Source organism: Globicephala melas, chromosome 16 (assembly GCF_963455315.2).
Source record: "Globicephala melas chromosome 16, mGloMel1.2, whole genome shotgun sequence".
NCBI lineage: Eukaryota > Metazoa > Chordata > Mammalia > Artiodactyla > Delphinidae > Globicephala > Globicephala melas.
This window is the reverse complement of record NC_083329.1, coordinates 31,805,868-31,823,858: the sequence shown is the minus strand read 5'-3', so window position 1 is coordinate 31,823,858 and position 17,991 is coordinate 31,805,868. Positions and strand designations below refer to the sequence as shown.

Here is a 17,991-nt window from a genome sequence, read left to right as displayed (position 1 = left end):
TCTTTTTAGATACAAGTGTGGCCATCCTCCCCCAGCAGGTCCAAATTCCTAGCCAGGTCTTTCATGAAAAGGTTTCTAGCTTGGTCAAAACCCTTATTTTCAAGGGCTATCATCTCCCACCACGACTGAATCCCATACCTGGATATGTCTTGGGGAATTCCCTACCAAGGAGATATACCTGGAGATACACCCAGGACAAGGGGGGCCCAGTGGAGAGTTAGTTGCACATATGGGAACCAGGTAATGTTTCTCTTGCTGACGCTGGCATGTCTACCTACTGCCCATGAGCCATAATGACTCAGCTTCCCCGAGTCAGTGCGCTGCCACCAGCATCGTGTGACCACCCCCAAATACAAAGCCCTGGGTATCTGAGTACAGGCAGCTTTTCCCAGAGCCCCACACGTTCAAAGTATCGTAACGAAGCCACACTGGTTACCCCATTAATCTTGTAAACTCCAAGGGAACAGGATTAAAATACCACCTGGATAGATTCCTGTTAACACAGTCAGCAAGGAGCAAGAGAACACCACAAAACACAAGGTTAGAGGGAAGCAAATGATGGGGAGAGAGCTCTTAGCAACCAGGAAGAACCCCAAGGTGAAAAAGAAAGTAACAGTATCGGTACAAAGCGAGGCACATGATTTTCCTTTAATTACCTTCAGATTTAGGACTAGGAGTAGATGCAGGAAACTGGTAGGTAGGAGTGTAAGGATTGTCCTCTGTAGCAGAGAAAAGCAGTGGATTTTGAAACTATCCACCACGAAGTGGAGGAAGTGACAAATCTCCAATTGATTCTTTCAAATGACTGATTACCTATTTTAGTGTTATTAAAGCACACGGCATCACACTTGAAAAGACATTAATGAATTAGAAAGGACTTGGTTATTTTAACACGGCACATTCATGCAAATAAGTGAAATAAAATTTCTGCCAACCAAAAGTGACTATCAAAACAAAATCTAAAAGCCAAATCTTATTCCTAAAATGGAACTGTAAGAATTAATTTAAGGCTAGGACAACAGATACACTGTCTAAGTTCATGGTACCTTCAGAACTTTGCTGGATTTCAGGAAGTTCAGGGAATTTGTACGTAGGGAAATAAGGGTTTTCTTCAGGAGTGTCTAGGCAGAGGAGCAGGTTTGGTAGAGAGAATAGAGGAAGATACAAATGGAGAGAATGAACGAATAGGAATCCACACACAATTCAGGCTCCTTGAATTCTGGAACATACTAAGCTTCACCAGTGATGAAAGGAATTCAAATTGCTTTTAAAAATCCAGTCCTTTTGCCTGAATGACTGAGACACGTCTAAAGACACAATATCATTTCTCTTCTTGGACAAAGAATTCCATGAATAGTCTCCAATAAGCAAAAGGCATTTAGCACAAAGCTTCAAATTTTCACCTTTTATGGGAAAAAAATATTAAGTATGCTAATAAATTGTGTGTAAAGAAAACAACTGTCATCAAATGATTTTTTTAAAAAAATCAAAGCTTGTGCTGTAGACATTAGAATCAGGACAAATTAGTGGATTCTTAATTTTTCAAATACCTCTGCCTAGGGCAGGTAGTTTCGCTCAGAATCTGTAATTTAGGTTGAGTTATCATCTATAATATATGAGAGGACCAATGCTGCCTGAGGGGCAGAATTACATATTTTTCACATATGCACCTGTGTCTCGGCATTTGGGCCGCCAAAGCTGGATCTAAAGGTGAGAGACAGATTGCTGGGGAAATGGACGTTGGCTTTAGGAAGTGACCAGTGCAACTGACACCATCTGATCAGACAGCCAGCATCACCACCGTGACTGAGCTCATCTACCTCAAAAAGAGTGAATTTACTCTTGGCTCAGAAACACTAAATACTGAGCATCTCAAAATTTAGAGACAAATTGAAGAGGGGTACCCCCAGGTTCATTCTGAACCCTGCAGGAGCTAATTAACAGTGATGTTAGCTGGCAGCCACAGTTAATCAGACAGACTGGTTATCTGCGGCACAGGCTGACCAGACAATGATCAGACACTTTTCCTTTGCCTTCGTGTGTCTTCTGTGCCAGGCGGCCAGACTGGATTTGGCCACAGGGAAGGACAGGATGCTCTGCCTGCAGGAGGAGTGGTACCCTTCTCACAGCGCAGCTGCATCCCTGCCCAGCAGCTGAGTGGCGGCACAGGAGGATGAGAGCTGTGGGGCTTGCAACCTGCCTGAGCACTGGCCTGGGGTTCTCCCACCATGCTGGGTCCCCTGCTGGCAGCCCAGCAGGCCCCTGATTTGGAAGCACTACTCTCCCAGCTTGAGCGGGCTCTGTTGTGTCAGCTCTGGACTGGCTCTCAGGGCTCCCTGCCAAGTGCTGGCTCCCAGCTGCGGAAGATTATTTTTCACATTAACACCGTCATACAGGTGCACCATGCGTCCTACTTCACAAGGCAGAATTTGCTCTCATTTGGGCCCTGCCACACCCCTCAGAGGAAGGGGAAGGGAACAGACACAGAGAGGTCCATGATTGGCCCACGGTCACATGAGTGCTCGGGGAACTGAACCCAGACGAGAACACTTTTTAACTCCCAGTTCATGCCTTCTCAACTTGCTCTGCCTACAAGGCAGTCATGGGCTGACACCGGGAGGTGCACCTAAAGCCAGAAGCAGGTGGGAGCCGAAGCTGCTCACATCCCAGGCAGGCAGGTGCTAAAGAACGCGGGCAGAGTGCTGGGCTCAGCCTGCTGCATCCCCAACACCTGGGAGGGAGGACTTGGGAGCCGACCTGAGCTCCCACATGTGAGGCAGGCGCACAAGTTCTCCCGCCCCCTCTGCTCTTGCAGGTGCATGGCTGGGCTCAGGCAGGCCCGGGCCTAATGAGGTCAAGCTGCAGGGCCCAGTCTTCCGGCCAAGTGAGTTTAGGTCCTCACCACAATAGTCAACATATAGGCACAGCACAGCTTCTACAAATGAAAATCAATACCTCTGTTTAGTTTGTGGATCTGCTTAAACATGGTCTTGTACCAGTCTTTTGATCTCTCGGTGTTCTGGAGAAAAAGAGGAAAATAAAATGGAAATCTCAGCACGTTTCGGAACTTCCATGATTACGAAAGCAAAATGCAAAGTGACAACAGTCAAAACTCATGTAATTCTGTACATCACTGTGATCTCACATTGAAATCTTTTCTTTTTTAAATGCAAAACTGTTGAGAAAGAACCGACAAACCAAGGGATTCAGACCTGAATCTGCGAGGTAATATTTGGTCAAAAGGATGCGGGTTTTGAAACCAGTGGACAAGGATCCACTTGAAATGTGTCCATTCTTAGGTAATTTTTAGAGAGAACCTCTCTCCATATATAGATGACTACACTGAAGTAAAGCCTCCTAGAAATGTAAGAAACAAGGAACATATGCTTATCACCCATTTCAGGTTACTCTGTAGAAGTATCTAAGCCACCTGCATAGGGCTAGATTTAGAATGTATACATTAAAACGTAACCCATTATAGCATCCAATGCCAGAGAGTTTCCATCCTAACCACAAGCTGGGTTGTTTTTTAAGATAAAAATAAAACAAGGAAGGAGACAGGTGGTTAGATCAGATACTTCCACTCCCACCTTATAGATGAGAAAATATGATACAGAAAGTCAATGGTCACAGAGCAGGAGAGCAGGTGAGAGGGAGGGCTGCCCAACAGGATGGTTAGCGGGAAGGGTCTGCTCTGTCACCCACGGGTTGTGCAATCCTGGGCAAGTAATCCCGCCTGAGTCCCTGTTTCCGCATCTATAAAGTGGGAATGATATTAATACCTACCCTGTACGGTGAATCATGTTTGAATGAGATAATGCATTAGCAAACGAACACTGCGATCATTATTAGTAATAATTCTTTCTACTACTACTTATTATTATTGGAATACTTATTATTCCTTAGGACAACAATTCTTTTGAGGCTTAGCCCACTGCTGTTTCTATCAGCCTCCCCCAAAGGGACACAAAAACCTGTCCTTTGCTCAATGGAAATCACAGAGAAACACATCACAGCCAGTGTTCTGGTTCTGGCACATGGAGAGAGATGGGGTTCACCCCAATCCAGGTGCAAATGTGGGGCTTCTCTGGGATCCCAGGGCCTGCAGGAGGCTGGCGGGCCTGCACAGCGGGGAGGGCTACGCCAGGGCTGCCACGAGACCCACCCTGTTCTGAGGCCTTGCAGGTTGAATCCACCCTGTGTGTCCCTGAGTGTCTCCCACTCTCCCTGGATGACGGGCTATCTCCCATCCAAGGGAACTTCTTCCTGAACGCATGGTGGCAGGGACCCTGAGCCTCGCACTCTTCCCAGGGTTCTCTAACCCTGGACTACAGCACAATAACAAAGGAGACTGGGAAACACAGCTCACGACCTTCTCCTCTTGAACACACACATGCCTGAAGCCTCTCAGAAGCTCTGCCACAGAGAAAGCAATCTGCCTTTGTTCCACCCAGCTTTCCCCCACATTCATCTGACCATGAAACCCTTTCCTCATGGGTTTAGAAACAGCTAACGTATGCTTTGGGAAAAGTTGTCACCCAGCGCTTGGAGGTTCTGCAGGCCTCAGTGGGCTTAGAGAGAAGACAGTGCTGAGGACCCTCCTTTTGAGGTCTCTGCCACCCACAGACGGGGTTCACATGGACCCAGGGGTGGACACCTGTCACTGGCTTAGGACAAAGCCTAAGAAGGACCTGTAGGTCCGCACTCGTACCCGGAGTGGGATGCCCACACCATCCATGGAAACATCGCTCAGGTCCTGAGTGCTCTTTGCCACCCGCCTGCTGTCATCCTTCACCTTCTTCTCAGCAGCCCTGCCAGGGGAGGTGGGATTTTCCTGAGTTGGTGCTGAGTCCTGCTCTCCCACTCTTCTTTCCGAGACAGGATCTGGAAAAGAAAAGCAATCATTAGCTGAAGCTCTTCTGGTGGCTCCAAAGCAAATTCCCCACAAACAATCCAGCTAGGGTAGAGTGTGTCTGCCAGTTCTCAGTTGGAAGTTGTGCCTAGAGCAGGGGTCAGCAAACCATGGCCCAGCCCCCGGTTTCTGTAAATAAAGTTTTATTAGAACACAGCCATGCTCTTCGCTTACATATTATTTACTGCTGCTTTGGAGCTACAATGACAGAGCTGAGTAGCTGTGACAGAAACCTTATGGCCTGCAAAGCCTACCATATTTACCATCTGGCCCTTTTTTTTGGTTTAGTATTTGTTTTTTATTTATTGGATGAAAGATTAGATTCTGTAGTGTTTTACAATTTTCAAAAGTTTCACACACACGATTTCATATAATCCCATAATAACCCTTTGTCCTCCTACCCTTACTTTGCCCCTCTCCCCTTCTTCTTACCCCACTGGTAACCACTAGTTTATTCTCTATACCAGAGTCTGTTTTTTTGTTTTATTCACTAGTTTGTTGTATTTTTTAGATTACACATATAAGTGATACCATGGCAGTATCTGTCTTTCTCTGACTTATTTCACCAAGCATAATGCCCTCCAAGTCCATCCATGTTGCTGCAAATGGCAAAATTTCATTTTTATGGCTGAGTTATATTCCATTGTGTACATACCACATCTTCTTTATCCATTCATCTGTTGATGGACACTTAGGTTGCTTCCATACCTTGGCAACTGTAAATAATGCTGCTATGAACATTGGGGTGCATGTATCTTTTCAAATTAGTGGTTTTGTTTTTTTCAGATATATACCCAGGAGCGGAATTGCTGGGTCACATGGTAGCTCTATTTGAGGGTTTGTTTTTTTTTTTTTGAGAAACCTCCATACTGTTTTCCGCCCATTAGGCCCTTTTAAAAAATGTGTGGACAGTGTGGTAAGTGCCCTATAGATGTCTGTACTTGGTGCTCCAGACATCCAGGTAGTTCTGACTTCTCTAGGAATTCAGGGAGCAGGTAAACCACACGAGGGTGGCCAGACACTACTTGAAACTTCTTGTTTCCCCTTGAGGAAGTCACTTAACTTTTCTGTGCCTCTGTTTTCTCATCCAGAAATGGGGATAACACTTCAACTGGCCAGCTCACAGCAATGTTGTGAGGACCTAATAAAATAGCTTACGCCAAGTGCTCAGAAAACGGTAAACTGCTAAATGCACATTAGAGTTTATTTAATTTCATCCAGGATTGGAAGCTACAGAGAGCTAATAAACATACCACGTGTGGCCTACAGATTATAAAATTACTTAGTGTGTTCTGTTATTCCAAGGCATGTCATTTATTTATAGGAGGCATTTACAAAGCACCTGCCAGGTGCTATGCGTTCACATGTGCTGTGGACATGGGGGTGAACCATTCCCAGCCTGGCCTTCAAGGAACTGACGGTCTAGTGGGCAGAAAGAGGAGAGCCAGCAATGAGAATGGAGGCAACCAGTGCTGACAGAGGAGTCCACATCCCACTCCGCTGAGGAACTGGGTTCAGGCACCACCTCTCAGAAGGGTCAGCCAGACAAAGAGGAAGTGAAGGGTGCTCCTGGCGGAGGGGATGGCATAAGCAAATACCAGGGGCCTCTGGACTACTCTGAGCTTATTATGGGCCAGGCAGTGTGCTAAGCTCTTCACGTACATTACCGCAGCTCATCCTCCCAGTAACTCTATGAGGAAGACACTATCATCATCCCTCCATTTTTTAAAAAAAGAAACAAGTAAAATTAATTTTTATTTTATTTACTCTATCTAAAATATCATTTCAACATGTAATCAGTATAAGCAGTTACTAATGAGGTGTTATACACTCTTTATCTTGTACCAAGCACTGCATGTGAGCGTGTGTATTATACCTACAGCACCTCTTGATTTGCATTAGCCACATTTTAAGTGCTCCATGGCCACACGGGGCTGGCTAGTGGCTACCATACTGGACAGAACAGCAGTAGAGTAAGAATGCCCATCTAACCATTTATTAGTGCTGTGGTTTGCATTGAGCTTTTCAGAGTATCAGTTACTGGTCCATTAAGTCATCCCTCCATTTTTAAAAGACAGGCAAGGGGAACAAAGCACAGAAAAGTTAAAGTAGCCTGCCTGAGGTCACACAGCAGCGTGTGGCCAAGCCAGGATTTGGCCTAGTGTCCACCTGACTCCAGCGGTCCTCGCTGAACCACATCCTGTCTGGCCTCCCTCCAAGGTGGGACCAAGGTTTCGAGCCTGGGAGCCTGGCCTGATCCAAACAGAGAAGTCAGGAAAGGGAACTGGGCTGGGGAAGGCAGGGAGAGAAGGCTGTCTGCACTTAGGGTAACTTTGAGGGGACAGCGAGACACTCAAGTAGAAGTGCCCTGGAGACCCTGAAGAAACGTGAGAGTGAAGCCCAGGGAGAGGCCCCGGGAGAGGGCGATTCTGGAGCCATCAGCACAAAAGTGATGGCTGAAGGCAAGGAGATGGAAGAGGTCAGTGGAGGAGATGACAGCAGAGTCAAGGGCCGAAGTCATGCACGAAGGAATGTCACAGTTACAGGCTGAAAAGCAGGAAAAAAAAAGGGTTCCCAGAAGCTTGCAGCTGTTGCTGGAGGGATAGGAGATGAACCGGAGAGGAACAAGTGAGGTGTCACTGAAACCAGAGAAGACAGAGTTCCAAGAAGTGGGATGGTAACGCGTCAGAGGAAAAAACAGAAAAACGAAAAAAAGAAATTGAAGCAGAGGAAGCGGCATTACCTTAGGCAAAAAAAGAGTCACAGGATCTCTCTGAGCGAGAAAATTTCAGGAGGGGAGTGAGGGCAGATGCCAGATTTCAGGGGCAGGAAGCGGGCAGTTAAGTAGGGAGGAGGTCAGCACGGGAGGAAGGAGCATGTCAGATGGTCACCAGAGAGGCCAAAAGACTGGGGGGCAAAAAGGGTTACACCGGGGAGTCTAATGTCCTACCAGTGGAGCCCATGAGGTGAGACGGCAGGGGATGAAGGTGTGCCCTGGCTATTAGTACGTGTCCGGGAAGGATCTGTTCATTGACTGAGGGAGAGGTTCTCATCTCTGAGAAAAGAAAACGTTCCGAGTGCTGGCTGCAGGACTAAACATTCCACGTTCCAGGGTACATGGAAAGCGGTGCTGAGGTCAGAGATGTCTGTGCGCGGGAGCTGGGGAAACACTGCCGCCAGCGAGCCCAGGTTTACGACTTTCACAGACTGCTCCATGGAGTGGCTCTGCCCGGGTTTCAAACAAACTACTGAAATGAATACTCATTCTGCGACCGCAGAACAATTTCTAAACATTCTGTGCAAGACTCAGCTTCGTGAGTGCTTCAGAAAACCCCATCACCGTAAGCTGTTGTTTTTTCTTAAAGACAGGGATTTTCCTTAATTAAAATGATTTCACACTGCTCTGATTTAATGTTTAATACAATTGTTAAAGGTTACGCTCAATTTACAGTTATTACAAAATACTGGCTATATTCCCCGCGTTGTATGATATACCCTTGTAGCCCATCTTACACCCAATAGGTTGTACTTCCCACCCCCTCACACCACTGGAAACCACTAGTGTGTTCTCTACATCTGTGAGCCTACTTCTTTTTTGTTTTATTCACTGGTTTGTTGTATCTCTGGTCTCACCACCATAAGCTCTACAAGATTAAGACCAGACTGGTTTTACGGGATGAGTTCTCAGGCTCCCACAAAATTCCAACAGGAGGCCAAGGATTTGGCAGGAAGCTCGGGAGGGTGGGGGAATGTTGAGTTACCAGAGTCCCCCCTTAACATGGCTGTGCTGAACACTCCCCCCCCGACTGGAAAGGCCTTGCCTCAGTGTGATCAAGTTGCAGCAGGTGAGGCTGATTTCAAGCTGTCTCACCGAGTGCTTAGAGATGCTTGTCCTCACGCTCTACTGCCATCTCTTCAGAGGCAGATCACAGATATGCCAACCTCAGCGTTTCCAGACCTAGAGTAATTCTTAAGAAATTGTTAGGGCAGGTGGCTCTAGGAGCCATCACTTAACTGCAAAACTCAGGCTGACAGTCCATGGATTTGTTCCCAAGCTGCCAGAGTCCTTGTGATCTACGAAAATTAGCCCTGAACTCTTTTACTTCAGAAGCCTATGATCATGTGATTTGTAACTGAGTGGGTTTCAACACACAGAGGGCTGAACTGCAGCCTCTAAAGAAGAAGTGTTTCTTTATATAGTGGAAACCCAAGGTGACACTTCATTGTACCATGCAGGTGATGGGGCCACCCTGTGACATCCAATGGGTTACGATGAAGCCTTGCTGCTATTTCTCACTAGGCAAATACATGACACCCTGGAGCATTTCCTTCGAGTTTTATACTGTGCTTTCAAAGGAAGGTCCTGGAAAGGGCCACTCAATAAAGGATGCTGCTGACAACCTGGACAGGGCATCTGTGTCTGTGGGAGGTGGGAAAGCATCCCTAGTCTTCACATCCAAAGCTTTGTGACTGAGGATCACAGCGCTGCTTACACTTCCCTCGGGGAAGGGAGGGGTGGCCTCTCCGTACCCTATGCCAGCCCCTCTGTCCCAGCCCTTGTTTTCCTGTCTTTCCACCCAGGGGACAGGAGCTTCGTGAGGCCAAATCCCATGCGGGTCTCATTCTTGGAGGAATCTCATTAAGCATGAAGCCCCACAGAGGTTTAACAAAAAAATCGGTTAGTGGGAGGGAGGCTGGTGGTCCTTCCAAGTCCCATCACCACTGGGGTGGGGGGAAAAGCCTTACTTTCTTTTACTCCAGAGCACAGACTAGAGCACCAGCCCCACCAGCCTTCTCTCCTTCAGGAGCTCCTGAACAAAATGGTGCTCTTCCTTTTTAAACAAAACTGCTTTTAGTGAGCACCTACTTTACATCCCGCTCTATCAAATACCCTTAGTAGATCTGCACCAAAAGTGGAGGATGGAAGCGCTGGGCTTATTTTAAAGCGGAGGAAGTGGCCTGAGCCTGCCAGCATGATAGAGAAGCCCCGACATACACACAGCACCTTCCAGTGTGCAAAGCACCCTCCTCCCTCTTCCCATCACAAATGATACCTACAACGCCTCTTTGAGGCAGGGGCAAGGATTACACGCCTATTTCCCATATGAGGAAACTGGCTCAGTGAGGTGAAGTCACTTATGCAGGGACAAACAGCTACTATAAGAGGGAAGAACCAGGACCAAACTCTGGGTCCCCTAACTTGTGTTGAGGTGCCTTTTCAAACTCCCCAAAGCAGGAAGGCACCCACAGGAGCTCCTTTTCAGAGCCGCCCTGTTCTCAGCAATCTGGGCTGGGGCCAGGGAATGAAGTGGGCTGGAGTGCAGCAGCTCCAGGAGGGGCAGCAAAGGGCACCTTGAACTCAGCCACGGCCTCTCCTGGTCCTGCGGCCAAGTCCTGGATAAAGTAGAGAGGGTGTGAGAACCCCATGTCCTCCCCACCAGGCTCTCCACGAATCACAAGGACAGCAGCGGGATGAAGGAACACAGAACTCATGGAGTAGCTGCTCAGAAAAATGGTGGCTTTTGCTATCCACCAGATCAGGGGTCCTCAACCCCAGAGATCACGAGTACCGACAAATCCATGTGTTTGCATGCATGTGGCTTTTTCTAGAGAATGAATCTACTGCCTTGCTTAGATTCTCCAAATGAGTCCATGACCAAAACAAGGTTACAAGCCACGATGTCACACCATTAGCTGCTTGAGGGCAGCACAGTTCCCTGCAACAGCCCCAGAGCCTGGCTTGGTCCTTACACAAAGTAGGCACTCAATAAAATGACAAGTGAGCCAGCGGAGGCACCTACTGGCAACAGTAGCTCATTTCTATCAAGGACTTGAGTGCCAGTACTCAGTGCTAAGATGTTGACAAGCAGAACCCAGGAGGCGCTACTGCTTTCCCTATCTGGCAGATAAAAACTGATCTGTAGTTTAGATCATCAGTAACCTGCCTTAGGTCTCACCATCAGTAGATGGGAGAACCAGGATTATGGCTCCAGAAAGCCGGAAGGAAATAGCCAAACATTCCCATTCCTGGGTTCCCTCCCCACCCCAAGCTTGTCCCAATCCTGTGCACTTTGTCAGGCAGTGAGCCCTGATATCTGATTATATTTGCAGTCACTCCCCACCACTGTCGGCTCTTGATGAAACCTGCTATTCCAGTGCAGTCAGTACAGAGGGAAGCATCGGCATCGCCGGGGAGCTCGTTAGAAATTCAACTTCTGGGACTTCCCTGGTGGTCCAGTGGTTAAGAATCTGCCTTCCAATGCAGGGGACGTGGTTTCGATCCCTGGTCAGGGAACTAAGATCCCACATGCCGTGGGGCAACTAAGCCCGTGCACCACTACTGAGCCTGCACACCACAAATAGAGAACCCTGGAGTCCACGTGCTGCAACGAAGATCCTTCATGCCGCCACTAAGACCCAACGCAGCCAAATAAATAAATAAATATTAAAAAAAAGAAAAAAGAAATGCAACTTCTCGCCTATACCCATGAAATCCGAAACTCTGGAGGTGTGGCCCGGGAATCTGGGCTTTGGCCAGCTCTCCAGGAGGGTCTGATGCCAGCTCAAGTTCAAGAAGCTGTGCTCCCCAACCCTCTTCCAGGCACTGCTGGTCTGGAGGCTCTCCCCTTGGTCCATCATCCCAGGGTCATCTATTGGCATTTGGGTTTGCCACCCAAAAAGGAGAGAACTGATCCACGTTTCCCAACCCCAGATTGTCACACCCTAGAAGAGACACAGAAGCAATAGGAAGGTGGCTTCTTCAATGATGCTGGCCAGGAGCACTCCATCCAAAGCATAGCTCCTTGTCCTTTTTATTCAGAATAGCCAGTTCTTACCGATCAAGGCACTTGTCACTGTCCCACTGGACATGTTTACTAGTTTGCACCACTAGTGTGCCCCCACCAGCCTTCAAGTTCCAGGGAGGCAGGAACCATGCCTGTTTTGATCATCCTTGCAGCCAGCAATAAGCAGTTCCCAACACATCAGAGAAGCTCGCAAGACTTCAATGACTGAACACATCAGGTGGTGGACAGAAGACGGCTTTAGCAGGAACACGTGTTAGTATGTAAATAAATATTTCTCACCTACCTGAAAGGCTACTGAGTCGTTTCTGCTGTTCTGTGATAAAAAAACAAAAAAAAAAACACAGTGTAAGTGAGATTTACACAGACACGGTAAGACCAAGAAGTCCCGGCATAACTCGTTAGGATCCCCAAACCTGTGTCCTTACTGTCCTCTGGGCTTAGATGCTAAAATGCTGTGTGGTCCAGCTGCATACAGGGATATTAATGTGGCTTCATCATCTGGGTGTGGTGTCTCCTGTCCCTCTCCCCCTAGATTCGTGCCAGGATTCAGGGAACAATCACTGTTTTATGGTTGTTTACCTCTTAAAGTGATCTGATCACTGAAGGAGGCCCTCAACTCCCCTGGTCTCAAGGGAGCAGGACCTTATACACCCCAGTCTTGGTACCTTTTGAGGGAATGTAATCATAACCATGGCAGCTACCATCTGAGAGCTTGTGAAATGCCAGATATTGTTTTAAGAGCTTTCACGTGTGTGAACGCTTTTAATCTTCACAGTAACTCTAGCAGGTAGGTCAGCACTGGCTGAGAGACCTCACATAAGGGGCACAAACTACCCAAGATGACACTGAAAATCAGAGCTGCGCCTAGAACCTGGGTCCCCCAGGTTTCTTTCCAACTCTTATCACCAGGTCCCACTGGTTCCTTAACAGTGAGAGGTCCATTGGTTTCCCACCCTCCTGGGAAGTCTCGCGGTGGGGAGGCCAGCATCTCCTTTGGAGAGTTCTGTGCGTATGTGCTTTGGGATAAGCACAGACATGACCTTTACCTTCTACAGCTGCTAAATATAAAGCAGCCACATGTATAAAAATAGAACACTTGCCAGCCCAAGGGTGCTGTCATCGTCCCCCTTGGCAGCATCCCCACCCTCCCTCCAGAACCAGCGTGGCGAGAAGTAAACAGAGCAGCAGGGGAGGTCGCAGCTGGTGGAAGCTGCCCTGTGTACGTCGGGCACGTGGGCAAGGTTCACACTAGCTGTACCACAGAAGCCCAGCAGAGCCCTAGGCTCAGCTCTGCCAGCAACTTGCCAGATGGCACTGACCAACCACTTAACGTCTCAGCCTCAGTTTCCTTGTCTGTTAAATCAAAGTGCTCACTGGATCTATGGTAACCAAACGCTAGTCTCCAAGCTGGAAGCAAGGCCTTCCCTAGCAATCAAAAGCAAATTTATTCAGTTGAAAAGATTATGTGGTATCGCACTTCTGAGGTGTGGAATAGCCTTTCCTTCATAGAAAGAGATGCATGCAGTGTAGATCACAGTGGTTGTTTTTCAAGAGTGTTATTTAGCAAAAGTTAGAAATTAGCAACCCCAGGCTAGTCCCCAGGCCGTTTCACGTGACCATGAGATCTAGAAGTCTGGGACCGCGGGGAACTCCTGTCCTTCATGTGGTCCATGGACTTGCCCTGCAAGCGTGCTGAAAAATGCAGAGCTTCTCCCCCATGCCTCCCCGCCAAAGACCTCCTGAATGTGACTCCCAGCATGCTATGCACACTGGAGACCAAGAACCACCCGTGCACTCTCAGTCCTGAGAGTTTTCCAGTTTAAATCCTCCTCCCCAGACTGATCATAAGCCATCTGCCCTCAAACACATGTGGGACGGAAAGCTCCAGAGAGAGGGGCAAGGGCTATGTTTACACAACTGTGAGAGCCAGGCCAGAGGCGCAGTGCCCCTCCGTTTGTTTGCAGTAGGGGGGCCTGAATTGGGGAGACAGGGTTATTGTCACACTATGCCCTGGGGCAGCCTAGGCGGGAACAACGGGAACCTTTTTTACGATGACTAAACTAGAATTCTAGAAGTGGAGCAGAGTTATCGCTCCCTCAGGAGACTTCGCAATAGTTAAATTGTTTTCACGGGTACGTTTTGTGAGGCAAAGCAGGGCTGTCAGGCTGGGTAAATTCCAAAGCGAAGCCAAAAATGCCTGACCTAAAGTGAGTTGATGATTAGTGATCCAAAGTCAGTTGCACTGGGCGTTTCCGTGCTCCTCAACTCTTCCCGCCTCCTTAAGGAGCGTAGGGGAAGCTACCTTTTAATTCCAAACGGCAAAGTACTTGAACCCTTTCCTGAGGGACGTGTGATTCAGGCTGCACGATTCTGATGTTTAAGCCCAAAGGCAGGACTTGGACAAAAGAGAAAGGCAAGAACCAAAGGCATCTGAGCAAATAAGACTCCATTTGTTCAGGGAAGAAGCAAGAAGGAAGCACAGGCACTTCTGTGCCCAAAAACGTCTCACTAGGTGCCACCAGAAGTAGCTGGCATTACACTTGGCATTTCTCAAAAACCAAGCGGCCTTGGGAGTAAACCGCCCTTCCTTCTGGGAACTAACTTGCTTCTTTTTGAGTGGGTTTTTTAAAAAGATGAGTCATAAAGAAGTTCATAGAGAACCAGCATTTCACTCTGTCCTGCATTATGGGCACTTTCTGGGCAGAGAAGGCTACTGCCAGCAAGGGGGATGGCACTGCTGAAAGGAAAATGGGCTCTTACGTAGCTTAGTGTAGGGGGTGGGGCCCTTCTATCTTTTGAAGAACATAGATTCATGGGTGAAAATTAATATGGGAACCACACAGAATGAAAAAAAACAAAATTACTAAAATAACTATGATTTGAGTGGGATGGCTGTGAGAGAAAATGTTTCATTCATCTGCTTTTCAAGTTTGGGGCAGGAAATAGAAAACTCCATTTAATACGGAAAACAATTAAAAATAGACTCCAGTCCCATTCTCATCCAAGTCAATACAGAGAGGGAGGGGAGGGGAGGAAAAGTATGAAGTAGGCGAGCAGGGAGTCAAGAAAAGGAAGATTTGGTACCGAGCTCTGAGCTCTAAATAAAATAATTAAACCTCCACCGTTCTTTGAAATTCAGACTCAAGAACCCTTTCTACACTAGGAAACTGCTTGAAGACTTTACGTTTCACATCGCAAAGGACTTTTGTGAAGGGGACGTTTATTCCTCTATGGAATTTCAAAAAGGAAAACTTGGGACTTAGAATCATCTTCTGGGATTTTAAAGCAGAAGGGTCAACATATATCATTACTACCTCAACGCGCTCCGTTTCCCCTATAACACCCCTTCAGAGAAAGGGAAGAACCAACCAGCAGCAGTCAGAGAAACTCTAGAAAACAAACATGAAAACCCTCAGCTGTGGCTGCTGAGCCTGAGCGTCCGGAGCCTGTGCTCCGCAACGGGAGAGGCCACAATAGTGAGAGGCCCGCGTACCGGGGGCCACATAGGGCAAGGGGCAAAAAGCCACACCAACGTCAAGTCCCCAGAGGGGGCCACTGAGGGAAAGCCCAGTGCAGTGACTTCTGGAGAGAATGAAGGCCATGAGTCACTAAGAAAAAGTTCAAAAGCCTCTGTTTCAGAGATACAAAAACATGTTTTCTATTCTAGAAAATGTCCCATCCAGTAGGTTTTCCTTTTTTTTTTTTTGAATTTTGGTGCTCAAAACTTTACTTTCTAGAAAATTCATGTCACAGAACTACAGGATTTAGGACAGTAATTAAAAGAGGTATTACTGCACCTGGATTTTCCTAGCAGGGCCCTGACGAGAACTCTCATGACGGTAATTAAGGGGCAGATGTTTTCCTTTCTGTCTTTTCTTTCTTTTTGGAGCTCCCATCTGAAGAAAACTGAATACCCTGGCTGTGGGACACACGTCACCTACTTACTTATTCAGACACCTGACCTCATGCCCAGACAGGGGCCTCTGTCTGCTGCTGTGATCTACTTTGTGGGTCGTGGGAGTGAGTAAACTGGGGCAGATGGCCTCGGGGAAGAATGGGATTTGTAGAAGATGCTGTGGAATGGCAGAATCCTTGCCCCAGATGTCACAGTGCAGCTATGGCTGATTCCAGCCAGCTGGAGGCGGGGTGCTCCTTGCAGATCCCTTACCTCGATTATGTTGCAAGAGCACAATAGTAGGATTGACAATTGTCGTGGAGGGGTAGGCAGATGACGGCTTGCTAACTGGTGCAAAGGTCTGGGAATCAGTTCCAACGTGCGATGAAGAAAGTTCATTTAGTAGAGGACTTGAGTCCTGAAAAGAAAACAAACGTTGTCACTCACTGCAACTACGTGAAACCGAGAGGTACCACTTTTTAAAAAGAAGAGAATTAAAAAAAAAAAAAAAAAAAGAAGAAGAGAATTAAAGCTTTACAAGGACCTTAATTATAAAAAGAAATGTAACCAGTGAGACATATTAATTCCAGTTAGATAAGTTTAATCTGGAATGTTTATTCTCTTTGTTGGGATTAGTAAAGGGAGAGAAGGAAGGTGACTGTTACTCGAAGTCTCAGCAACGTCATTCATTATTTTCATCTGGTCATAACTGTGGCTCAATCCGGTTACTGAAAAAGCAAATTCGAAGAAGCATAACATGCAAAACTCATGCAATCCCCAATGCAATCTGAGAACAAAAGGTGGTTTAATTGGGGAAAATCAGGAAAGTTTAGTATTTGTTTAGAGCAACACGAGACATTGTGAGGACGAGAAGCCATTGACGTAAGAAGAGGGAAGAGTTAAGCACTGGAACTCTTGGAAAGCTACTCTTACCTACACCACTGAACGACCCTACTAGCACGCACTTCTGAGATCTGGACATTATCTTGTCGTACTGTGACATTTTCTCACTCTAATATTGACTGACAAAGATCTCTGAAGTAAAGACTTATGAAAATCCTGACTTGGAAATCCTGAGGTGTCTGCCAGAAATACCAATAAAATTATTACTACTAACATTATAATCTGCGTGATGGGAATAATAGCAGTCTTTTTAAACACATGAAAATAGGACCTCAAAACATAGTAAAGATATGTAGACAGTTTCCTCTATCATGCCTATAAATTTTGCCAAGTTTCTATTCTGAAGTTTACACACCCCAAAGCCACAATGTCATTCCCCAAAGGTCTGAAGAACAAGACCTTCTAGATAAAAGTGTAGCTCGAAGCAGTCAGTGTGCGCCACCAGAGACCAACTGCTCTGTAAGTACCTGCAGGACAAGGGCTATGCCTCCCTTCCTCCTCTTCCCACTGCACCTAGCACAATGCCCTGCAGACCACGCGTGCTCAGTAAACGCCACATGGCTGACAGGAGTCGCCTACCAGCAAAGGTGTCTCTGAACAACCTCTGTAGCAAGAGAACACGTGCCCACCAAAAGAGAGGATGTGAGTGTCAGGACCCAGGATAGCTCCTGACACACAGTAGGAGCTTCCTTTAAAAACACTGGCTTGGGGCTTCCCTGGTGGTGCAGTGGTTGAGAGTCCGCCTGCCGATGCAGGGGATACGGGTTCGTGCCCCGGTCCGGGAAGATCCCACATGTCGCGGAGTGGCTGGACCCGTGAGCCGTGGCCGCTGAGCCTGCACGTCCGGAGCCTGTGCTCCGCAATGGGAGAGGCCACAGCAGTGAGAGGCCCACATACCGCGTACCAAAAAAAAAAACAAAAACAAACAAACAAACAAAAAAACACTGGCTTGGTCAGCTCACCTCTTCTGAAAGTGCCCTAATGTCATCGCTGTTAATTATGAGTGGCAGCTCAGTTTAGTAAATAAAACCTTTCCCTAAGACTCAAGAGGCACAATATGATCTCGTTCAAAAAGTGCCTCATCTCAACTTTTTCTTTGGTATAGTGGAAAAGCAATTACACTTTTCCTAATTGACTTCCGAAGTGATGTAATAAAGATAAATCTGCCACAATGCCCCCAGGAAACACACAAAAGATCAGGCATACAGCTCCGTAAAGTATAAATGCCTGGATGGATCGTGTGAACATTAAGCATCTCACAAATTTTACTCTGGTGTAACTCTTATCTCGGGAACATCACAAAAATAGCTATTGGCTAAAAGAACCTGGATCAATTAACAGGAATTTTCTTCCCTCTTACTCTCCAATCCCTGCAGATGGAGCAGATATCAACTTGTGGCTTGGCCACCATCCACAGGGGCTCCTGTTCCTCTTGACAATTCTCACTCATTGCAGGAATCCAACCAGTTTCCTTT

The 17,991-nt window shown here is 47.1% G+C and overlaps 1 protein-coding gene across 49 annotated transcripts in view; it reads right to left on the bottom strand.

Moving 5' to 3' along the window:
* The window catches only part of SORBS1 (sorbin and SH3 domain containing 1), a 240,550-nt gene that overhangs the window by 73,713 nt on the left and 148,846 nt on the right, over positions 1 to 17,991 (bottom strand). For 25 of the 49 annotated variants that reach the window (XM_060286535.1, XM_060286547.1, XM_060286550.1 and 22 more), the window contains 4 exons: positions 15,887 to 16,031; positions 12,002 to 12,031; positions 4,712 to 4,884; positions 2,956 to 3,019 (listed from right to left, as the gene is read on the bottom strand). In XM_060286535.1, coding sequence (XP_060142518.1) covers positions 2,956 to 3,019; positions 4,712 to 4,884; positions 12,002 to 12,031; positions 15,887 to 16,031 — 412 coding nt within the window. Of the gene's footprint in view, positions 1 to 656; positions 720 to 1,046; positions 1,122 to 2,955; positions 3,020 to 4,711; positions 4,885 to 12,001; positions 12,032 to 15,886; positions 16,032 to 17,991 lie in introns of all 49 variants that reach the window. The other 24 variants (XM_060286519.1, XM_060286530.1, XM_060286536.1 and 21 more) reach the window with 2 other exon arrangements.